Source organism: Moschus berezovskii, chromosome 22 (assembly GCF_049115385.1).
Source record: "Moschus berezovskii isolate FMDL1 chromosome 22, NW_MosBer_1.0, whole genome shotgun sequence".
Taxonomy (NCBI): Eukaryota; Metazoa; Chordata; class Mammalia; order Artiodactyla; family Moschidae; genus Moschus; species Moschus berezovskii.
In genome coordinates, this window is record NC_142481.1 from 18014127 (window position 1) to 18039439 (window position 25313).

Consider the following 25313-nt stretch of genomic DNA (forward strand, 5'->3'; position numbering starts at 1 on the left):
GTCCTTTCTAAAGGTGTTCATTGGAAGGACTGATGCTAAAGCTGAAACTCCAATACTTTGGCCACCTCATGCGAAGAGTTGACTCACTGGAAAAGACTCTGATGCTGGGAGGAATTGGGGACAGGAGGTGAAGGGGATGACAGAGGATGAGATGGCTGGATGGCATCACCGACTCGATGGACACGAGTTTGAGTGAACTTTGGGAGTTGATGATGGACAGGGAGTCCTATCGTGCTGCGATTGATGGGGTCGCAGAGTCAGACACGACTGAGCGACTGAACTGAACTGAACATGACTCCAGAGCCTATGCTTTTCACACACACAATTTTGAGCTCTTAAATTGTATGGAACACGTCTTATTTACCTTGACTGCAGTAGATGCTCAAGAAATGGTTGAGTAAGACTGAGCATGATTCTCCACTAGTGATATCAGTATGATCTCAGTTGAATCTTATTATTACGAGGTATATACTCTTATTGCTTTCTTAAAACCTTCACTATCTTTAAGTCTCTGGCTTTCTTTTCCTTGTTCAGTATCACTGTGAAGGCACTTTAAGAATTGCAAAACATTATGATGTGTATGCTCATGCATTTTAAATGAAAAAGTATGAGTATCTGGATGAATCTTATAGCAAAGTAACAAGATGGCATGAAACTGTATGTAGTGAAAGCAACTAAAATCTGGGAGATTGAAGGATTGGTTCATCTTTTTGGCATCAGTGCTTGGAGAATAGAGGGCAGAGCATGGGAGAAACAAAAAGCTACTACCACTATCTTACAATTAAATATACATGTAGGGGCCAGTCCACCCATAATTATAACTGTTCTTATCCTTGTTTGATATCATCCTGTGCTCCTTTAATTATAAACCTCTCAAAGATCCTTCAACATTCCATAGAATGTCAAAATAAATCTTACAACTAAATCAGAGGAAATATAAATTTCTGCTTAATATTAAAAATCCCATTCCAAACCCACTATATCTGCTGAGAATTGATATGGAATGTGCCTTCACCTATTGGCTTTCCATTAAAGTAGCACATACCAGAGTTGGAGAGTATTTTATTAAAAGTTGGAAACCCTATCATTCATCCCACACCAGAATTGTACCAGTGCTATATCCTTTCTTAAAATAATGTTACTTACAACTATCAAATGCCATAGAGAATAAAATCTGAAACATAAACTACATTTAACTGCCTTTTACTTGCAACAGTGTCCGTAAAATCCCAATCACTGATCTGTATAACCTCTCCAGTCACAAGATAAGAAATTGTGGAGCCAGTAAGGCTATTCTGTTAATATTTGAAGCCACCCCACTTAGAAACTATATTTTTCTGTCAAGCTTCAGTGTAAAAAACAAAAATGCTCTTAAATATTTCAAGAAGCTATGGTGCAGGATACTAGTGCCATCAAAATTGGTGAACAAGCTGCCAAAGTTGTGGGAATGGCTCTGGACTATTCAATTCCAACCCTCCAGAAGAGTGATCAAGGGATGGGGAAATGACTGGTGCTTCATTAGTATTGCTGCCAGCAGTAATACCTCAAAGCCACAAAACTAGAAACTAGACACTGCATAATGGATTTCAGCTACATCAAACATGATAGAACTTGCTGGTCTGCTTTGCCTAGAATGATACTTGAGAGAGCATGTGCCTTACCTACAGTTGTCCTTTATCTGCAAGGGACTGGCTCCAGGGCCAGCATACTCCCTCATGTCCAGATACCAAAACCTGTAGGTGCTCCAGGTCCCTTAAATAAAATGGCATAGTTGCTATAACCTAGGCACATCTTCCTGTATACTTTTAAATCGTCACCTAATATGATGTATTCCCTGAGTCACTACAGAAGCCAATATAAATAGTTGAAAATGTAATGTAAATGATATGTAAATAATTGTGTATAGCTGGTAATTCCAAGTTTTCTTTTTAGAACTTTTTGGATGAAAACTTTTCAAAAAACACTTTTCCAACTGTGAGTGGTTAAATCTACAGATGCAGAATCTTCAGTTATGGAGGGTCACTGTAATTAGGACTCATCCTTTAGGAGTTAGACTAAAAAGCACATCCTCTCTGCTCTAATCCCTCACTGTATGTAATTTCTTGGTTGGGTTCTCACAGCACTTGTACAAATTAAAATGCATCATTTAAGCCAACAGGAAATGGATTGTATACTAACCTCACCAAAATAGTGACATTCTTAGTACAGAGATGAGGCTACTTTTTTCTAGGTTTGCTGGTCTTCCACTAAAGGCTATAAAGGAAAGCTGATCCTCATTCATCAAGAGGAAAATAGTGGAAAACTCTAAGAAATATCAGTGTGTCAAAGAAGTTCAACATATACAAAACCACTTTATTAGAGATGAAAAGTTTTATTCATACCACATTTTACTTCTATTGCAACTTTCATTTATTACATTTATTGGACTCACTGAGTGACTATGTACCTTCACATGCCCATTAGCTAATTTTTATGTAGGACCTGGAGTAAAATACATGCTGCTACTTTATGATATGCATGTTGACTTATGCTTGTTTGCTCTCCTGTAGAACTGTTTACAAATTAGCATCATTGCAGATTTACACATACTTCCTACATCCTTCAGGTGGTTCTAGCATTAATCTTCTGATGCCTTCAAGCTTAGTGAACACTTTGCTACATTCCTTACATAAACTTTCTCTTCAGTGTGAGTTCTCTGATATAGAGAATGAAGGATGTATTTTAATTGAAGGACTTCCCACAATTTCTATATTCGTATTGCTTCTCTCTTGTATGTGTGTAATATTTCTTAAGAGATTCATGTTTGCCTAATGTCTTTCCCAACTTGTTACATGTAAAGGGTTTTTCTCCAGTGCGGATTTACTTATGTCAACTAAGGGATTAATGCTAGCTAAAGTCTTCCCCACACTTACTGCCTTCACAGTCTCTCTACAGTGTGAACTGTGATAAACAATAAGGCTTATATCATTGCTAGAGACTCCCATATTCATTACTTTCTTAAGAATTTTCTCCAGTATAGATTTTCTGATTTTGAATCCGGGAAGATCTATGGCTACAGTATAGTACGATGAACACTGCCTTTATGCAGTTTCTCTATTATGTGACCTTTCATACACATAGTGATTCATACGGCCTAAAGACTTTTCCACACTTATTGTACTACTGGGTTTCTCTCCATTATGTACTCGCTGATGGGCAGTAAGATTTGAGCCTTTGCTAAATGCCTTCCCACATTCATTACATTTATATGGCTTTTCTCCAGTATGAATTCTCTGATGTACAGTAAGGTTTGAACTACAGCTGAAGGTCTTCCCACATTTAATGCATTCATAGGGTTTCTCTCCAGTATGAATTCTGTGATGTTGAAAGAGAGATGACCTGTGACTGAAGGCTTTCCCACATATACTGCACTCATAAGGTTTCAATCTAGTGTGGTTTCTCAAATGCATATTCAGTGATTCAGGTTGGTTAAAGGATTTCCCACATTTTTGACATTCAAAGGGCTTTTCTTCAGTATGAATACTCTGATGCTGAATAAGAAATGAGAGGCTGCTAAAGACTTTCAGACATTTGTTACATTCAAATTGTTTCTCAATAGCATGAATTCTTTGATGTCGAGTAAGGTGTGAGCTACAGCAAAAGGCTTTTCCACATTCTCTACATTCATAAGGTTTCTCTCCAGTATGAATTTTCTGATGGTGAATGAGAGATGACCTGTGAATGAATGCCTTCCCACATATTCGACATTCATAGAGTTTTTCTTGAGTATGAATTCTCAGATGTTCAATGAGATGTGAAACACGACTAAATGCCTTTCCACAGTTCATACATTCATATGGTTTCTCTCCAGTGTGAGTGCTTTGATGATTAGTAAGTGATGAGACATGGCTAAAGGCTTTCCCACATTCAATACATTTGTAAGGTTTCTCTCCACTGTGGCTTATTTGATGTCGAGTAAGGGATGAGCCATGGCTAAAAGTCTTCCCACATTCATGACATTCATAGGGTTTCTCTCCTGTATGAATTCTCCAATGCCGATTAAGGATTGATTGTTTGCCAAAGGCTTTCCCACATTCACTGCATGGATAGATTTTCTCTCTATTCAAAGTCTGGTGAAGGGCAAGAGATCTGCTTTGGCTGAAGGCTGCTACACTTTCATTAGAATTCAAAAGTTTCTTTCCATCATTGATATTCTCATTTTTTATAACTGAATTTGTTGGTAAGCTCTTCTTAAGTATATCACGTTTATGTGACTTCCCTTCAGCAGAAATTCTCTGTGGTTCAGAAAAAAAAGACTTTAAATGGAGGATGCTTTTAAATGCATTACATCTGTAAACACTTTCCCCAACTGGACTTTCTCTAAAGGTGAGGGTGACTGGTCTGAAATGCTCTACTCGATTTTCATACTTCCCCTCCAACTTCTTGATATAATACAAGTCCTTGTTAAAATTTGAAAATTCATGATTTTGTTGTATAGTTTTTTCCTTTATTACCATTTGGGGTAAATCTTCATCATAAATATCTTCCTTCATTGATAGTTCTTTGTTTTTCCATCTTGATTTACAATCTGTAATATATCAAAAGAGCAAAACACTGCTTTATCTGAACTTCTTGAAAAGAAACTTCTATGGTAGAAACAGGAGAATTGGATAAAAAATAAAGTCATTCCCCCCAGTGCCAAGAAAACACATAGCTCTGACAACTCTCATATATTCAGTGATTTCTGAACAAAGTTAAAATGGAGCACAGAGAATATAAACAGCTCACAGAGGTAGGAACAGAGTGTCATAAGGGAAATGAATTAAAACATGAGTCTGTGGGGAAAAAAAATGAAACTATCAGAAAGAAAATGCAAAAGGCATTCTGGATCCCAAGCCAACATTTTGTGTCTATACTTATATAAATGACTACATTTTATCTCACATAGCCTTGATTCTCCAAACTTGGATTAATCTCAATTGGCTGTCAGATTAGTATGCTTAATATGGAGAATGTACAGCACTGCACTAAATAGCTACAATGACAACAAAATAATGTAAATACTCTTTATGGCTCAGAAAGATTTAAGCTTTGAGAGTTTACGTAGGATCTGTGTGAACTCATATATTTATTGACAGAAAATACTGTTCTTAGAAACCTTCTTATATATCCCTTACTTCCTTTAACATTTATGTTCACTCTTGATCTTTGAAGTTCTGCCTCAGGGGTAAAGTGGTTTTCCATTTAGTTGACAGCTTTTTTATCCTAAAACCATCTGTATATTTTTTCTTATGTGGACATATAAATGAATAATGTGCCTTATTTCACTTCAAATAAATAACAATTTGGATTATAATGATGGCAAAACCCTCCACTTTTGAGCAGATGAGTAACACAGAAAGATAATAATTTAGGATAGAGAAATTGTTATTTAGAAATTTAAGCATACCTCAATTTTGTTACACCTGGAATCTCTGATAACAGTATCCCTAAAATATACTAATGTGCCTCTATACTTTATACAAGCATCTTTAAACAAAGACCTCTGTTTCCTGATTCACCACGACTTACCTGGAAACATATCTTTTGACAGCTTTTCCTCCACCATCCAAGGTTCTTTGCCATCCTCCAATAAAGCAATCACATATGGCTTAGGTATGGAAAGACCTGCTTGCAGGAAATATATTAGAAAAAACACTGTTTAAGTTGTGGTCTTCATGGAGAGACCATCACCATAAAAGGACCAAAGAAAGATCTGAAGGATGTTCACTGAAATGGGATGGTAAACTTCAGGCAGGACACAACAAAACTATACATGTCCTTGGGACTGTGAAACAAAAATTCAGCCATTTACTAAAGAGGATCTCTAGCAATTCACAGTGGCAGATGGAAGATCTCTTTCATTGAGGGGGAGGAAGAGATATGCTTACCTAGAGATACCAGGTTCTCATAATTCTGGACCATCACATCCTTGTATAAATCCCTCTGAGTAGAACTGAGCCATCTCCACTCTTCATGAGAGAAGTCTATGGCCACATCACTAAATGTCACCTGAAACAGCAAACATGTTTAGGCTCAACCATAGCCCAGGCCTCTTCTGTCACTGATTAAAGGGTAAAATTAGCGTGTTGTGGAAGAAAGGAAAAAAGATTACAGCAATTGTCACAGTGATCAAGAATCTGATCTAAGTAATAATTGGGTAACTATGTGCTTGGCACTGTTATACAATAAGGGTAAGAGACAAATACAAGAACTCTGCTTCAGGAGAGTAGGGAAGAGAATTATAAAATTTTTAAAATTCAACATTTGACAGCATTTAGTCAGGTGCTTAGTTTTGTTTTTCACAGCTTATGTGCCAAGTAATAAAACATGAATTAAGTTTTAAAAAAAGAATCCAACAGGCTCAAAAAAAAGACATCTTTATATTAAAGATAAACACATAATTATATACATAACCACTTTATAAACAAAAAGCAAAAACATTTATGGTACATAATTAACCCTTATAATCTATAATTAAAATAATTTGAGACTCCTGGGCAAAAGGACTGAAGGATGGTTTCATGCCATAGGTAGTCCTTGAATAGAACCTTAAACGAAGAGCAAAGAAAAAGTTAGACACAGCCTAAGGAAAATATCCTAAGAAAACAGATTTCTTCCCAACAGTACTCACTCATTCATGGTACTATTTAAAATGGAAAAATTTTAGAAAAAGTTTAAATGTTCAATCATAACTTATGGGCTAGTCAAATTAAAATATGTGAAAAAAATGTATACATTTGTTGTTGTTTAGCTCCTAAGTTGTGTTCAATCCTTTTGTGATTCCCATGGACTGCAGCCCCCCAGGCTCCTCTGTCCAAGGACTTTCCTTTTTTTTCCTGTCCAAGGCAAGAATATGGAGTGGGTTGGATTTCCTTCAGTGTATTTAAAACGTCATTATTACTACCTTTCATTGGTGAAACAGACATTGTTTGGCTACTGTAAATGTTTCATTCCAACTATAGATTCAATACTATATTACTTCATTTGGATGTTTTACATGTGTGTTCACCAGTGATACTGGTGTTTGGTTTTAAAGAGAGAATTTACTTTTGTCTGGTGTTAGGGAAATTAAAAATCAATCAAATCTACCAAGCAGAAAATCCTCTCTGTAGTGTAAAAATAGAAGTTTTTTTTTTTTCTGTTCTGACAGAACAGTTTTATTACTGAAAAAGCATTAAACCAGACTGTAATGCACCTCATAATAATAATAACTAATAACTAATGAGACTGCAAGGACAGAAAGAAATCTCACCCTTTCATAAAGACAGTCAGATACAATCCATTACAGGGTTGTACAGAGTCAGACATGACTAAAGCGACTTAGCATGCATGCACAAGGGCCTTGGAGATATCACTTTGCAATTACAGGTGAATATAGGATGAATTATTGCAACACATAGTTCATCCTAAATTCACCTGGTAATTGGGGTAGTCCTCCGTGTTAGGTGCCTTTACTCCAAAGAAAAAATTTAAAACTTATTACCTTTATGACAAGCAGGTAGTTAGAACCTGGAGCCAGGAGTCTAGGCTAAACTCCCATACAGATAGGGAGACAGAGGTGCATCTTCCTTCATGTTTTCATTTCAAAGGGATGTCTCCAAGGCCCTTGCACATGCATGGTAAGTCACTTCAGTTGTACTCTGTGCAACCCTACAGACCATAGCCTGCCAGGCTCCTCTGTCCATGGGATTCTCCAGGCAAGAATACTGGAGTGGGTTGCCATGCCCTCCTCCCAGAGGATTTTTCCAACTCAGGAATCGAACCCACATCTCTTTATGTCTCCTGCATTGGCAGGCAGGTTGTTTACCACTAGTGCCACCAATGCCCTTAAGAAAGACTTTAATGCTCTGAAAAAGTGGCAGAGGCTTATTTAGCCTTGGAAAGATTTATAAACATCTCAAAGGGACAGGGGAAAGAATATAGAGTCACATATTTTTCTCAAGGAAACACTCTTAAGAAAAAGAAAGGGGAGAAGGTCTCCCTTTGGCACCAGGAAAATTATTTTTCCCATCTGTATTTACTCTTAGCCAGGTATAAGGGTTATACGAGCCTTATCATTGGAGAAGGCAATGGCACCCCACTCCAGTACTCTCGCCTGGAGAATCCCATGGACGGAGGAGCCTGGTAGGCTGCAGTCCAAGGGGTCGCTAAGACTCAGACATGACTGAGCGACTTCACTTTCACTTGTCACTTTCATGCATTGGAGAAGGAAATGGCAACCCACTCCAGTGTTCTTGCCTGGAAAATCTCAGGGACGGCGGAGCCTGGTGGGCTGCCTTCTACGGGGTCGCACAGAGTCGGACATGACTGAAGTGACTTAGCAGCAGCAGCAGCAGCCTTATCACTGGAGAAGGCTAATGCCACCCCACTCCAGTACTCTTGCCTGGAAAATCCCATGGACAGAGGAGCCTGTAGGCTGCAGTCCATGGGGTCACTAAGAGTCGGATACGACTGAGCGACTTCACTTTCACTTTTCACTTTCCTGTATTGGAGAAGGGAATGGCAACCCACTCCAGTGTTATTGCCTGGAGAATCCCAGGGACGGGGGAGCCTGGTGGGCTGCCGTCTATGGGGTCACACAGTCGGACACGACTGAAGTGACTTAGCAGCAGCAGCAGCAGCCTTATCACATGAACTGAGAAAATGTCCATCTTTCCTGTTTTCCACAGTGATCTAGTGATCTTTAAAATGATCAGCTTTTACAAATCTCACCTGATAAGTCAAACTGAAAAGTCAACACTATATTAAATGAATAAAACACCATGTTTTATTCCACCAATGCAAAGATATTTCATATTTTAAGTTTTGATATTAATCAATATCATAATATTAATAGTCCAGAGAAGAAACCCCACATACTCTAACATATTCTTTGATCTTTATTTAAATCAAAGCTTCTCAGTCTTGGCACTACTGACATTTTAAGCTGAACAACTCTTTGCTGTGGGGGCTGTCCTGAGAATTTTAGGATGTTTAATAGGATCCCTAGCCTCGACCCTTCAGATACTAGTAGCAACTCCCCTTAACGACTCCCTAACCCCATTTTAACAGCTGAAACTGTCTCTAGACATTATCAAATGTCTCTTATGAATGGGATTAAAGGGAACAGTGTCAATCTTGTTTGAAAACCATTGCTGCACAAAATTTTTGCATTTCCTTGAAAGACCTATCTTAGGCCTCTCTACCTACACTCAAGGTGTTCTCTCAGTTTGGTATAACTTCACTTCCACCTCTGCCTCCCTGGTATTATGGGCCACCTAGACAACTCCAGCCAGGGATACTTCAACTCTCTCTTCCCCTTCAGTGTCCCAGCAGCCTGGGATGCTAATTCACCTCTGTCCCTAGAACTTAGATATTAAATAAATACCTTAATTTTTATGATTTCTTACTTTTCTACCAGTCCTGTATTATTCAATACAGTAGCCACTGTATTTGCTATAAAATTTAATTAAAATTAAATTTAAATAAAATAAAAAATTCAGTTCCTTAGTCACTCCAGTTATAATTCAAGTGCTTAACAGTCATAAGGGGCTGGTGGCTGCCACACTGGACAGGACACAAATAGGATACTTCCCCCACTATAGAAAGTTCTCTTTGACAGTATTGCATGAGATCATGAAATCTTGTGAACCAATCACAGAAACCTATGTAAGAATCTCCTAACAGTTATTTGTTACGTGTTTAGAAAATAAATCAATGAATGATTTTGGCAATTAGTTCACTTTAGCTTTTACCTAAAAAATAAAAAAAAGACTTCTTTCAGTTCTAATTGTCTAACATTCCCAAGAAACAGACTCTGCCCAACATGCATATCTGCCACTCATATCTTCTCCTATACAGGTTTCACTTCCACTCCATGATTCTTTCCCATCATTTTCTCATCACTCCTTCATTCAACAACTGTTTACCAAGTATCTGGCTATACCAGATACCACTCTGGCCACTAAAGATAAAACAGTCAACAAAAAAATATCCTTTCCAGTAGGAGAAGATAAACAATGAGCATATGCATATAGTAAACACATAGTGTATCAGCTAGTGAGTGATGTGTGTGCATGCATGCTTAGTCATGACTGATTTTTTGAGACCCTATGGACTATAGCCCACCAGGCTCCTCTGTCCATGGGATTTCCCAGGCAGGAACATTGGAGTGGGTTGCCATTTCCTCCTCCAGGGGATCTTCCCGACCCAGGGGTCAATCTGTGACTACTGTGTCTCCTGCATTGGCAGGTGGGTTCTTTACTGCTGAGCCATCAGGAGAGTGCTATGAAAAACAACACAATGATGGAGAAGTAGAAGTGATAGTTGAGAGAAGGTGACTACAATTTTACATAGGTGTTCAGGGAAGTTTTACTGAGAAAGTAACTACAGAGCAAAGAAACAAAGGAGGTCAGAATGCAAGCTTGTATATATCTAGGTAAAGAATATTCCATGCAGATGGTACAGCAACTTCCAAGCCAGTGTGGCCAGAACTCCCAGAGAACAAAGAAGCAGATGGAAGATGAAATCAGGGAAGTAATAAGACAGCCTAACTGTGCATTCTAAAGGAGATCAATCCTGGGTGTTCATTGGAAGGACTGATGCTAAAGCTGAAACTGCAATACTTTGGCCACCTCATGCGACGAGTTGACTCACTGGAAAAGACTCTGATGCTAGGAAAGGTTGGGGGCGGGAGGAGAAGGGGACGACCGAGAATGAGATGGCTGGATGGCATCACCGACTCTGTGGACATGAGTTTGAGTGAACTCCGGGAGTTGGTGATGGACAGGGAGGCCTGGCGTGCTGTGATTCATGGGGTCACGGAGAGTCGGACACGACTGAGCGACTGAACTGAACTGAACTGTGCAAAGTTTTTTGTCACTACACAATTCTGACTTCTGAGTTAGGGCCACCAAAGAGTTTTAAGCTGAGGAATGACAGGATTTTATATAACAAGAGGATCACTGTGACAGCTGTATTGAGAAGACTTAAGAGGGTCAAGGGCAGAAGCAGGAAATCAGCAAGGTGACAATTGCAATAACCTAAGTGGCTTGGACCAGGGAGGCAGTGGTAGTGGCAGTGATGTGGTAACCAATGGTCAGATTGTGTAGACATACTATGTATATTTTAGATCTAACTAGAGTGTCTGAATGTGAATTATAAGAGAAAGGGAGGTCTCAAGGATGACTCCAAACACCTCTTGACTTGAATAACTGAAAAGACTGACATATACCATTAATAGAGACCACATGATACAGTTTAAACAACCATAAAGCAAATACCTAAAATCCCAAACTTGAATTCTGAATCATAGTTTTAAAAAAGTTTTGCTCAAGACTCTTCAGTGATTTTTAGCAGAAAACTGATAGAAAAGAGGAGCACTGAGAGAAAATACTTTGGAGTCTTCCAGGCTCTATGCTTTGTTATAATGAAAGGAATCAAAGATCCAATCCCAAAGTGAACTTTGTGAGGTGGCAACTGGTACGACAGGGAAAGCAAACACTCAAGAGTCCTGATAAGTAGGTGTTTTAGGAAGATTTGGGGACATTTCAACTTACCTGAAACATGACTCTGCAATTTCCAATAGTAGACACAGTCCTCTTTCCAGGTTCTCTTCTTATAGAAGGGCAATGCCTGAAAAGGCAGATCAAAACAGGAAAAAGCAGTCATGACAAATCAGGTGTATCTTGCAGCTCTGGACACACCTGCACAGAGGATCCCACTGGGAATCACTTTCTAGGGTTCCAACCTTTCCCTGAATTAACAATGTGTTCCTTGGCAAGAGGTAACCAGGTGGCATCTATGTGTACATCAACTATCATATATACATGAGAGGGTGAGTGTGTGTGTTTGTGTGTGTGAGCACGCTCAGTCTTGTCCAATTCTTTGGGACCCCATGGACTGTGGCCCGCCAGGCTCCTCTGTCTATGTAAATTTTCAGGCAAGCATACTGGAGCAGGTTGCCATTTCCTTCTCCAGGGTATCTTCCCTCACCAGGGATCGAAGCGGGGGTCTCCTGCGTTTCCTGCGATTCTTTACCACTGAGCCACCTGGGAAGCCCATATATAAGTGACTGACTTATAAAACAACAGTAATAATAAGGTTAAATAAGAGCTCTTTCGATCTTTACCACTATGCATGGGGGACATTCACATTATTCCAGATTTCTTTTTTAAATAAACGATGAGAAAAACTGAAACTTGGCAACACCGCAGCAATTTAAGGTTTACACAATGATTTTTTTTTCTTTCAGTGCGTATAACGCACACTCGCTCTCCCATTTCCTTTTTTACAACAGCTCTTAGAGGTAAGCGCCATCCTTACTCCCCTTTTACAAAGTAGGACAGAGGCCCAGAGGAGCCAGGGGCCTGCTTGGGCTCACACCGCGGGGTAGACGCTGGGACCTGAGAGGTTATGGCGGCAGTGCCCAGCGCCGGCCACCCTCCCCGCACCCACACTTGCCTGACCCCCTCAGCAGACCCCCAACAGCACCGAAGCCATCCACTGAGGGCGCCTCCGCGTACCTGACGCACGGTGTAGCTGTAGCGAACAAAGGCCGCTTGCCTCGCCGGAACTGCGCTGCCCAGAGTCCTCCACGATTCCAGGACCAAGAATACCGCTGCTGGGTCGGAGACAAACGCCGGGCAACCCCAGGCGGAAGCCCAGTACAGACAGCACTTCTCAGACTCCTCCGCTTCACGGAGAAAAGTTGCCGGTGAGTCGCACGGTAGCCTTCCGGAAAACCACACTTCCCAGGAGGCTCAGCGGCCGAGCGATCTCGGAGTACCGCGAGACCACGGGCTGGGCTTTGTGAGAAATTTCACCGCTTGGAGACTGCACTGGGATAGATAGATCCCTCGGGAAGAATGCAGAGGACAACAGTCCTCTCTGGCGAACTCCGCTTCCCGAAACCAACAGCAACGTCTACATGCACTGTGAAGATAATGAGAGCCCAAACCGGGAACCTGCATTTCCCAGAAGATTATGAGGCCGTGAAACGTCTTTTGGGTCATTATTGTGGTCGCACAGACGTTTTCCTCCCTGAACAAGGGCAGACTTGCTGGTGTGGGACAAGAAGTAGCCTCTACCAGCCGAAGATCTGTCATTCAAAACTTTGCTGCCACTCTGCTCGGCTTGTCCTGCTCTTGAGTATTTGGCTTCCACTTGTCCAGGACTGTATTTCCCAAAATACCCTGTATCGGAGCTGTCACAGCATTAGCTGAACGGGGACCAACTGCACTTCCCGGAAGTTCGTGGGGTCACGTCGTCGCTCGGACACTGACTACCGCAGTGATGCGCATTACATGTCCTCGAAGGACTCGGGATTATCGGACTCAAGTGAGGGTTTTGAGGATAAAGACCCTCAATCTTGGGAAAAACCACTCCTCTCACCCTCCTCTGTCCTTGAGACTTTGCCCAGCCCACCCATACGGGCGCTGGACAGATGTATCAAGGCCAGAGCATTCTACTCTTGGTATTAATTTGGGTTGTTACCTTTATTTTCTTTTTTAATTAAATTCATTTTACCTGTTTTTTTTTTTAATTATAAAAAGCATGAGAGAATTTTCTCATACCTTTTATGAAATTCTTTGCCTTTTCTCATGCTTTTTATGAAATTCTTTGCCTTTTCGCCTGCTTGGGATTGTTGAGTAGATTGAATCTGTTAAGTGGCATCTTCCCGTCCTCAGAAAAATTTCCTTCTCCATATATTGGGCTCTTCTCCATTCTTTCTCCTCTTCTTGTGAATTCCAGTTAATTGTTAGGTAGATTTTTCCACTATTTTCCTCTAATTTCCATCTTTCTGTCTCTGTATTGCAGTCTGAATGATTTATTGTTTATCTAACATTTTTCCCGTGGTCATGTATGGATGTGAGAGTTGGATTGTGAAGAAAGCTGATCGCCGAAGAATTGATGCTTTTGAACTGTGGTGCTGGAGAAGACTCTTGAGAGTCCCTTGGACTGCAAGGAGATCCAACCAGTCCATTCTAAAGGAGATCAATCCTGGGTGTTCATTGGAAGGACTGATGCTAAAGCTGAAACTGCAATACTTTGGCCACCTCATGTGATGAGTTGACTCACTGGAAAAGACTCTGATGATGGAAGGGATTGGGGGCAGGAGGAGAAGGGGACGACAGAGAATGAGATGAATGGGTGGCATCACCGACTCGATGGACATGAGTTTGAGTGAACTCCGGGAGTTGGTGCTGGACAGGGAGACCTGCCGTGCTGTGATTCATGGGGTCGCAAAGAGTCGGACACGACTGAGCAACTGAACTGAAAAGAAATTTAATGTGTTTTAGGACCTGGATAGAAGGCAGGAGAAGGGGATGGCAGAGGATGAGATGGGCAGGAGGAGAAGGGGATGACAGAGGATGAGGTGGCTGGATGGCATCACTGACTAAATGGACATGAGTTTGAGCAAGCTCCGGGAGATTGTGAAAGACAGGCGAGGCTGGCATGCTGCAGTCCATGGGGTCACAAAGCATTGGACTGAGCAGAAACAAAGGATCTGGATAGCAAAACAGCACCTGGGTAAAACAATGTTGCTAGCTGGGTTGGACACAGTACTGTTTATACCAACAGGACAGACAAGCAGAGGCAACCAGAAGCAGAGTGCCACCCATGTTCACCAGCTTCAGGGCCTTTGAAAGTCCTCCCCTCCCCTCCATCTTTCTATACCTGCTGAAGTCTTTCCTTTCTTATCCCTAAAAAGCATTCTGAAATTTACAAAACTGCCAAATAAAAATTGTCACTAGCTATCGACCTCTCAACGGAGAAGGCAACGGCAAGCCACTCCAGTACTATTGCCTAGAAAATCCCATGGATGGAGGAGCCTGGTAGGCTGTAGTCCATGGGGTCGCTAAGGGTCGGACACGACTGAGCGACTTCACTTTCACTTTTCACTTTCACAGGTTGGAGAAGGAAATGACAACCCACTCCAGTGTTCTTGCCTGGAGAATCCCAGGGACGGGGTAGCCTGGTGGGCTTCCGTCTATGGGGTCACACAGAGTCGGACACGACTGAAGTGACTTAGCAGCAGCAGCAGCATCGGCCTCTCAAAGAATAGGTCACAGCCCCTGTAGTTGCTGACTTTTCATCACATCTTGAAAGGAGTTCCGGGCAGAGATCAGGGATGAGGCACGCTCTGGGAAAAACTCGCAGAACAGGCTTTCGGATAGATCGATATTTTCTTTTTTGTAATATTTAGCTTTATTTATTTGGCTGTGCTGGGCCTTAGTCGGGGCATGCGGGATCTTCAGTCTTCCTTGTGGCATGTGCTGTGATGTGCTTGGTTGCTTAATCGTGTCCGACTCTTTGCGATTCCGTCAGGCTCTTCTGTCCGTTGGGAGTCTCCAGGCAAGAATAATGGAGTAGGTTGCCATGACCTCCTCCAGGGGATCTTACTGACCCAGAGATTGAACCCGCATCTCCTGCACTTCAGTCGGGAAGATCCGTTGGAGAAGGGATAGGCTACCCTATTTTGGGGCTTTCCTTGTGGCTCAGGAGGTAAAAAATCAGCCTGAAATGTTTAAAGTCATCTGTGAGGGGTGGTCGAGCGACTTCACTTTCACTTTTCATACCTTGGAGAAGGAAATGGCAACCCACTCCAGTGTTCTTGCCTGGAGGATCCCAGGGACGGGGCAGCCTGGTGGGTTGCCGTGTGTGGGGTCACACAGAGTCGGACACGACTGAAGTGGCTTAGCAGCAGCAGCAGCAGCAGCAGCAGTGAGAGGTGGTGGATAAATCTGTTTGCGTCCCCTTTAAGAAGATGCGAGGCCCCGCCCCTTCCTGAGAGCCTCGGGCTACCTTTTCTCAGCCCCCAAGCCGGGGTTCCCAGGGGTCTCCAGAGAGCTTGGATAGGTAGCAGTGTGCAGAAAAGAAACTACTTTGCCCAGAAGTCTGTGCTAGGAGGAAGCGGTGAGAATTGGGCCATTCAGTTCAGTTCAGTTAAGTTCAGTCGCTCAGTCGTGTCCGCCTCTCCGCGACCCCATGAATCACAGCACGCCAGGCCTCCCTGTCCATCACCAACTCCCGGAGTTCACTCAAACTCATGTCCACAGAGTCGGTGATGCCATCCAGCCATCTCATTCTCGGTCGTCCCCTTCTCCTTCTGCCCCCAACCTTTCCCAGCATTAGAGTCTTTCCCAGACTCGTCGCATGAGGTGGCCAAAGTATTGCAGTTTCAGCTTTAGCATCAAATCGGGCGTTTCCTGCGTTGTTTTCCCGGACTTCTGGCGTCCTCGGCGTTTCTTTTTCAAACGTGGTTTTCTTGCGCTCTCCGACTTTCCTGACCAGGCGACTTTTCAGAACTTGCCAGAGAAGCACCTTGAAGAGACGGGAGCCACCTCTGCGCCTTGGGAGACCTTGGGAGGGAGGGGTTCGAGAGAGCCCACGGAACCCGTCTCGGTCGCTGACTCTCTTGGCCCCGGTCCGCACAGGGAATTCGAGGAGGGCACAGCGCTGGCCCTTATGGACCAAGTGCTGGTAAGTAGCTGGTGCCCGGTGTCCCTACCCACTCGGGTCACTACCTTCATTGTCTGGCGCCCCATGTGGGAGATGGTGGTATGCGGCGGCGGGGGGGGGGGGGGTCTTCACTTTGTCCCCGCTGCTGTTGGATCTGGGTGCCCTGGCATGGGGTCACTTGCAGCCTATAATATGAAATCCAGGATGGGGCTTACGTGGAGAGGGTCTCATTTTTGGCAATACCCGGTTTGCGGCATGAAAGGAGGAAATGCAGCTTCTCAGAATCTCTAGTACGCTCGATGCGCGTGGACCTTCCCGCTGCCCGCTCTGCAGAATGTGGGCTGCTGAGTGCGGAAACCTTAATGTAGATTCCAGGTATCGCCCATCCCAGGGCTGTGCCCTTGACTGAGTACCATCGCTGAGCTTGGCCTCCACTTCCTTGGGTACAAAATGGGAGTGTTTACAGTGGCTCCCTCTCTGTGTGGGTAGATCCGGGGAGTCTACTTGCATGGTTTGCTCCTGTCCCTCAGCACTGCCGAGGGAGCATCGTTCTGTATTGTGTTGTTAGGGAGGTACGTTTCTGGGCGATGATCTTCGGGACTTACCCCAAGAAGAATCTGACATGTGGGCCTTTCTGAGCTCTAGCCTCTGCGCCGCTGATGAGTAGGGATAAGCCTGCAGAAAAGGTGGTGGGAATAATCTGTTTGGAATTGCTGCTCCTCTGCTAGGGTACAGAAGATGGCGGATCAGGTGGTGAGCCAAGGAGGCCCTTGAATGCATCTTTGCGATTGCTGTTTGGTTCTTGCAAGTGGGGTTAACTTGCTGGTGACAGTAGTGAATCAGTCGACCTGTTTAAGACACTCATATTTGGCAAATCTGTTACATATTCAGTAATGGTGGTGTGCAGGAGTGTTGTGTCTTCCCACATGAACACACAACGGGCCCTGGGTTACTCTCTAGTTTGGCACCATGTTTACTTTTGTCATAGCCCTAATCACTGTCAGGACTTCTCTTATTTGTTCATTTGTCCTCCACGTGATTCCCTTTCTCACGTCATTTCAGGCTCCCTCCAGTGTCCCCTCCTCGGGGAGGCCTTTCCTCACTCACTCCATTTAAAGTCATCTAGTCTTGAATACCCTCACTCTGTTTTCTGTCTGTGGAATCCTCAACGGCGATTCAAGATGGTTTTCTGCATTCCTTCTCAGGGACCTGTCCCCAGTCCTGGAGCATCACTCCTGCTCTCTGCTTTATCCTCAGACCTAGAACAGTACAGGGCCTGTAACTGGTGCTCCACAGTGGTTAATGAGTGAATGGACCTGTCACCCTTGAAATAAGGGACTCCCATCACACTTAAATCCAAACCTTCCATCACGGCCTGTGGGGCCCTGCTGTATCCATCTGCCCTCCCCGCACCTTCTGTTCTCCCCTTCTGTTCCCTTGCTCACTGTTGTCTTGCTAAGCTGTTTTGAACATTCCAAGCTCTTTCCCACCTCCCAGCTTCTGCAGTTTCCTCAATCTAGGAAACTGCTCCCAGATCTCTGCAGAGCTGTTTCTTCAACTCCTTCACAGCTCTCCACCAGTGTCTCCTCTTAGAAGGGTCTTTCCCTGCCCTTGCTAGTTCTAGATAAAGTACCCCTGTCCCCATCTGCCCGTCTTTTGAAATCTTTGTGCACAGAATCTGGTAGTTTCTTTCCAAAGCAGAGATAGGGGAGTGGTTGATTTTTCTCTGCAGGGTGTTCTGGGAGCAAAGAAGGAAAATAACAATGAAAACAGTCATAACAGCTGGCCTCCATATAGCACTTGATCTGTGCTGAGGTGGAGTCACCCCACCTCCCCAGAATTAGCTTCTAGTAGCATCCCTACTATATAGAAGAGGAACTTGAGGCCTGCCAAAGGTCATACAGCTCTGAAGTAGGAAGACATGACAAGCACTTATATGTGCCAGGCATTCTGGTATTTGCTTCTTGAATATTTTCTCTTTAATTTGAAAACCACCTGGTGAAGTGGGAGCTATTATTTTGATTGGAAAGTCAAGAGTCAGAGAAATAAGTTGATGTCTGCCAGGTTATAGAGCAGGCAGCTGTCATTTCAGTAGGCTGTGTTCCAAGTGGGAGTCTAGCTCCGTGATTGGAAAGGATTGAGTAATTGCTAGAATTTAGCACATGAACTCTCAGTGTGGTCAGGCAGGTGGTTAGGACCAGTTGATTAATATTGTGCTTAACTACTGATAAGTCTTATGATCGTTATCATCTGTTCCTGTTCCTCTCCATAGAATGCTTGTTGTCTAGGGTCTCAGCCTTTAGAGCCCAATGCTGATGTTCTTGGCTCTGGTTCCCAGGTCACAGATCAGTTTGGACAAGAGCAGCTCATTCTGAGGTCCTGTCTCTACTCAAATTTCTGGATAGGATATCCAGTTCCCAAACCAGCTCTGACCCACCCAGTGAAGCACAGGCAGAAGCTGTAGGTGGTGGAGAAGCATCCCCCAAAGTGCCTGGCCAGCTGGGTCGCCAAGTGTTAGGCAGTGGGGGTCATGGCTGCCTTGACTGAGGGGACCACTGCCTCTGAAATTTTGTGGGAGACTTCTTGTTGCGGCCTTCGAGGGTGCCTGGGTCGGTGTAGAGCTTGCTCTCTCCTTTTTTTTTTTAATGTTTATTTACTCATTTGTACTGGGTTTTAGTTGTAGCACACATGACTTTTAGTTTTTAGATCTTTATGTTGCAGCAAGCTGAGGCTTTAGTGGTGGCTTCTGGGATCTAGTTCCCCAATCAGGGATGGAATCTAGGTCCCTGCATTGGGAGCATGGAGTCTTAGCCACTGGACCACTAGGGAAGTCCTGAGCTCTCCATCTTGAGGTCTCTCTGTCCTCCCACCTCAACACATTCTTTTCCGCCACAGGGTAAAGGAGATGTTTTATGTAAGGGTGAGGCTGTGGGCTCCAACTGCTTAGTATTAAAGTCTGCCTTTGCCGGTCACCAGTCCAGTGGCAATAGAGAAGTGGCATAATTTGGAGAGGCCTTGTTTTGCTGTTAATGCTCACTGCTATGACATATAATCTCCAAAAGCTAAGTGGCTCAACATGTAAAAAGGATTTTTCTCAGGGCAGGGTTCATGTGGGTCAGCTTGGGAGTTCATATCACACAGTTTTCAGAGACCCAGGTGTTACCCGTCTGGCTTTATAGTTACCTTGGCATCATTCCACTGGCAGAGGGAAAATGAGAGAAGGATGGAAGTGACACCCATATTTATTTCCTCTCTTTTCTGCTAACAAGAACTCAGCAGTTAGCCATCCCTTTTTTTAAAAAATATGTTTTATTTTATTGAAGTATAGTTGATTTAGAATGTTCTGTTTCTGGTGTATAGCAAAGTGATTCAGTTTTATATATATATAAATAATTCAGTTTTATATATATATATATAATTCAGTTTTATATATATATATATAATATTGTTCACACCTGCTAATCCCAAACTCCCATTCTACAACCCACTTCCTCCAGCAACCACAGGTCTCTTCTCTGTGACTGTGAGTCTTTGTGTGCCTCTTTTGATACAGCTGAGAACTGAGAGCTGTGTGTCCAAGGAGAAGTTCAGACAGGTTTCTGGGTTTCGTTTACCTGAAACCAGTCTGGTGCACTTAGCCTACTCCTGAAAAATAAAAGTGATGATAATTTCTAACTGACTAGGCTGTGTGAAGATGTAATCATTTGATGCATGAAACTACTTAGCACCTTGCCTGAGTTACAGTTACAAGCTCAGAAAAAGTCAGTTGTTAGGATCTTTCGTTTAATAGTGTCAGTCACAATGCATAGTATCTCCCAGGTCCTCCTGAACTCAGAAAAAAGTTTATGTTACTGTCTCTGCCTATACTCTGCATCCTACCCTTTTCTATCTGTTCATCCATCCTCTCATTTGTCAGACAGAAGCAGTCCCTAGTTGCCTAGTCTTCCTGGCCCTCCTTTACTGTGGAGTCTCAGGGCAGCCTTTGGTTTCGTTGGGCCCACATCTGGGCTGCTGAGAACAGGTGGAGTCACCAAGTGTGTTGACTGGCACCACTGCAGAGTCATGGTCTTGCCCCTCTCCTGCTTCCTTGGTGGTCCTCAGCCAGTTCATATATGTGTCTAGTCCCTTCCTTAGCTTGATGGCATCTCTCCCAAATATTTAACGTTCAGTTACATTCCACCTGTTCCATCAGATCCTTCATACCTTGGAAGGAAATCATGATCTTGCCCACTCCACCCTCCACAGTGTCAGTGGATGGTCCTGTCATTTACACAGTTGAGAAGGTGGGAAATGACTTTGTACAAACACTCCATCTAATCCAACATTCAGCCACCAGCATCTTGTTTATGTTTTTCACTTCGGGTGAATCCATCACCTCCACCATCTCCATGGACTCCAATCACAAACCTCCTGGTCTTAGCTCTCACCATCTTTTGCCAAGATGATGCCAAGACATTTCTGACTGGTCAGCCCATATCCGCTGTGTCTCTGGTCAGCTTGGTGCCATGTGTACAACCACTGATCCAAACATTCACCACTCCCTGAGCCACTGATGTCTCGGTATACAGCCTACTTCATGCCCTTCTTTCTTGCTTCTTAGCCTTATAGATTATCTCTGTCTTGTACCTATAGTTTCCCTTCCCAACTGTGTGGAAGGGGTCTTGCCCCCTGCAGTGGCTACATCCTGCACCAGAAAATAAATCACAAATTCTGCAACTTAGGAGGTGTCTCATGCTTCCTTCTAGAAAGGTAACCAGTACTTAGACTCTGTCATCACAGATTAACTTTGACTGTTCTTGAACTGATACAAATGGAACCCCACAATTTATTGTCTGTCTTCTTCTGATCTTCATTATTCTGTGAGAGTCCTTCTTGTGGTTGTATATAGCTCACCTCTGTTCTTTCTCAATACTCAGCAGTATCTCATTGTAAGTATGACCATTCTGCCATGATTGCCATTTTAGTTTTTTTTTCATTTATCTGATTTATGGATATTCTCTTCATGTTACTTTGGGATACTCCTTTCCGTTGGAAATATATACAAGATAGGAATGACTGGGTCTTAGGGTGTGTGTATATATATAGTTCACTTTAGTTCAGTCGCTCAGTCATGTCTGACTCTTTGTGACCCCATGAATCTCAGCACGCCAGGCCTCCCTGTCCATCACCAACTCCCAGAGTTTACCCAGACTCATGTCCATCAAGTCGATTATGCCATCCAGCCATCTCATCCTCTGTCGTCCCCTTCTCCTCCTGCCCCCAATCCCTCCCAGCATCAGGGTCTTTTCCAATGAGTCAACTCTTCGCATGAGGTGGCCAAAGTATTGGAGTTTCAGCTTCAACATCAGTCCTTCCAATGAACATCCAGGACTGATCTCCTTCAGGATGGACTGGTTGGATCTTGCAGTCCAAGGGACTCTGAAGAGTCTTCTCCAACACCACAGTTCAAAATTCTTTGGCAATCAGCTTTCTTTCTTTTTTTTTTAATTGGAGGCTAATTACTATACATTATTGTATTGGTTTTGCCATATATTGACATGAATCTGCCCCGGGTGTACATATGTTCCCCATCTTGAACCCCCCTCCCACCTCCCTCCCCATCCCATCCCTCTGGTTCATCCCAGTACACCAGCCCTGAGCATCCTGTATCAAACACGGACTGGCAAAACGTTTCACATATGATAATATATATGTTTCAATGCCATTCTCCCAAATCATCCCACTCTTGCCCTCTCCCACAGAGTCCAAAAGACTGTTCTATACATCTGTGTCTCTTTTGCTGTCTTGTATACAGGGTTATCATTATCATCTTTCTAAATTCCATATACATGCGTTAATATACTATATTGGTGTTTTTCTTTCTGGCTTACTTTACTCTGTATAATAGGCTCCAGTTGCATACACCTCATTAGAACTGATTCAAATGTATTCTTTTTAATTGCTGAGTAATACTCCATTGTGTATATGTACCACAGCTTTCTTATCCATTCGTCTGCAGATGGACATCTAGGTTGCTTCCATGTCCTGGCTATTACAAACGGTGCTGCGATGAACCTTGCTGCTGCTGCTGCTGAGTCACTTCAGTCGTGTCCGACTCTGTGTGACCCCATAGATGGAAGCCCACCAGGCTCCCCCGTCCCTGGGATTCTCCAGGCAAGAACACTGGAGTGGGTTGCCATTTCCTTCTCCAATGTGTGAAAGTGAAAAGTGAAAGTGAAGTCGCTCAGTCGTGTCCGACCCTTAGCGACCCCACGGACTGCAGCCTACCAGGCTCCTCCATCCATGGGATTTTCTAGGCAAGAGTACTGGAGTGGCTTGCCATTGCCTTCTCTGGCGATGAACCTTAGAGTACACATATCTCTTTCAATTCTGGTTTCGTCGGTGTGTATGCCCAGGAGTGCGATTGCTGGGTCTTAAGGCAGCTCTATTTCCAGTTTTTTAAGGAATCTCCACACTGTTCTCCATAGTGGTTGTACTAGTTTGCATTCCCACCAACAGTGTAAGAGGGTTCCCTTCTCTCCGCACCCTCTCCAGCATTTATTGCTTGACTTTTGGATAGCAGCCATTCTGACTGGCGTGAAATGGTACCTCATTGTGGTTTTGATTTGCATTTCTCTGATTATGAGTGATGTTGAGCATATTTTCATGTGTTTCTTAGCCATCTGTATGTCTTCTCTGGAGAAATGTCTGTTTAGTTCTTTGGCCCATGTTTTGATTGGGTCGTTTATTTTTCTGGAATTGAGTTGCAGGAGTTGCTTGTATATTTTTGAGATTAATCCTTTGTCAGTTGCTTCATTTGCTATTATTTTCTCCCATTATGAAGGCCGTCTTTTCACCTTGCTTATAGTTTCCTTTGCTGTGCAGAAGCTTTTAATTTTAATTAGGTCCCATTTGTTTATTTTTGCTTTTATTTCCAATATTCTGGGAGGTGGGTCAAAGAGGATCCTACTGTGGTTTATGTCAGAGAGTGTTTTGCCTATGTTCTCCTCTAGGAGTTTTATAGTTTCTGGCCTTACATTTACATCTTTAATCCATTTTGAGTTTATTTTTGTGTATGGTGTTAGGGAGTGTTCTAGTTTCATTCTTTTACAAATGGTTGACCAGTTTTCCCAGCACTACTTGTTAAAGAGATTGTCTTTTCTCCATTGAATATTCTTGCCTCCTTTGTCAAAGATAAGGTGTCCATAGGTGCATGGATTTATCTCTGGGCTTTCTATTTTGTTCCATTGATCTATATTTCTGTCTTTATAACAGGACCATACTGTCTTGATGACTGTGGCTTTGTAGTAAAGCCTGAAGTCCGGCAGGTTGATTCCCCCAGTTCCATTCTTCTTTGGCTATTCGAGGTTTTTTGTATTTCCATACAGACTGTGAAATTATTTGTCCTAGCTCTGTGAAAATTACTGTTGGTAGCTTGATAGGGATTGCATTGAACCTATCAATTACTTTGGGTAATATATTCATTTTCACAATATTTATTCTTCCAATCCATGAACACGGTATATTTCTCCATCTATTAGTGTCCTCTCTGATTTCTTTCACCAGTGTTTTATAGTTTTCTATATATAGGTCTTTTGTTTCTTTCAGTTCAGTTCAGTTCAGTTGCTCAGTCGTGTCCGACTCTCCGCGACCCCATGAATCACAGCACGCCAGGCCTCCCTGTCCATCACCAACTCCCGGAGTTCACTCAAACTCATGTCCACAGAGTCGGTGATGCCATCCAGCCATCTCATTCTCTGTCGTCCCCTTCTCCTCCCGCCCCCAACCTTTCCTAGCATCAGAGTCTTTTCCAGTGAGTCAACTCGTCGCATGAGGTGGCCAAAGTATTGCAGTTTCAGCTTTAGCATGAGTCTTTCCAATGAACACCCAGGATTGATCTCCTTTAGAATGGACTGGTTGGATCTCCTTGCAGTACAAGGGACTCTCAAGAGTCTTCTCCAACACCACAGTTCAAAAGCATCGATTCTTCAGCGATCAGCTTTCTTCACAGTCCAACTCTCACATCCATACATGACCACGGGAAAAACCATAGCCTTGACTAGATGGACCTTTGTTGGCAAAGTAATGTCTCTGCGTTTTAATATACTATCAAGGTTGGTCATAACTTTCCTTTCAAGGAGTAAGCGTCTTTTAATTTCATGACTGCAATCAGCATCTGCAGTGATTTTGGAGCCCCAAAAATAAAGTCTGACACTGTTTCCACTGTTTTTCCATCTATCTCCCATGAAGTGATGGGACCAGATGCCATGATCTTTGTTTTCTGAATATTGAGCTTCAAGCCAACCTTTTCACTCTCCTCTTTCACATTCATCAAGAAGCTTTTGAGTTCCTCTTCACTTTCTGCCATAAGGGTAGTGTCATCTGCATATCTGAGGTTATTGATATTTCTCGCGGCAATCTTGATTCCAGCTTGTGCTTCTTCCAGCCCAGCTTTCTTCATGATGTACTCTGCATATAAGTTAAATAAGCAAGGTGACAATATACAGCCTTGACGTACTCCTTTTCCTATTTGGAACCAGTCTGTTGTTCCATGTCCAGTTCTGACTGTTGCTTCCTGACCTGCATACAGGTTTCTCAAGCTTTAGGTGTAGAGTTAGGTTATTTAGTTGACTTTTTTCTTGTTTCTTTAGGTATGCCTGTATTGCTATGAACCTTCCCCTTAGCACTGCTTGTACAGTGTCCCACAGGTTTTGGGTTGTGTTTTCATTTGTTTCTATGCATATTTTGGTTTCTTTTTTTATTTCTTCTGTGATTTGTTGGTTATTCAGCAGCGTGTTGTTCAGCCTCCATATGTTGGAATTTTTAATAGTTTTTCTCCTGTAATTGAGATCTAGTCTTACTGCATTGTG

The 25313-nt window shown here is 43.0% G+C and overlaps 1 protein-coding gene across 3 annotated transcripts; it reads right to left on the reverse strand.

The window, feature by feature from the left end:
* Nucleotides 1-2331: 2331 nt before the first annotated feature.
* Nucleotides 2332-12750, reverse strand: LOC129546879 (uncharacterized). Of its 3 annotated transcripts, XM_055412279.2 has the most exons (6): nucleotides 12525-12750; nucleotides 11559-11634; nucleotides 5910-6030; nucleotides 5551-5649; nucleotides 4494-4567; nucleotides 2332-4274 (listed from the first exon to the last, which is right to left on the reverse strand). In XM_055412279.2, the coding sequence occupies exons 2-6, from the start codon at nucleotides 11565-11567 to the stop codon at nucleotides 3081-3083; spliced, it is 1497 nt and encodes a 498-aa protein (XP_055268254.1). In that variant the 5' UTR covers nucleotides 11568-11634; nucleotides 12525-12750; the 3' UTR covers nucleotides 2332-3080. The 3 variants fall into 3 exon arrangements, with proteins under 3 accessions (XP_055268254.1, XP_055268253.1, XP_055268252.1); XM_055412278.2 differs by having other exon boundaries at nucleotides 2332-4567; nucleotides 5551-5646; XM_055412277.2 differs by having other exon boundaries at nucleotides 2332-4567.
* Between the last annotated feature and the right edge of the window lie 12563 nt (nucleotides 12751-25313).

What these genes read in the sequence shown, in the direction of transcription:
- LOC129546879 (XM_055412277.2), bottom strand. An exon ending in TGAGAACCTGGTATCTCTAG is followed by an intron (nt 5,650 to 5,909) that starts GTAAGCATATCT and finishes ATTTCCTGCAAG; the next exon opens with CAGGTCTTTCCATACCTAAG. An exon ending in GTCAAAAGATATGTTTCCAG is followed by an intron (nt 4,568 to 5,550) that starts GTAAGTCGTGGT and finishes GATATATTACAG; the next exon opens with ATTGTAAATCAAGATGGAAA.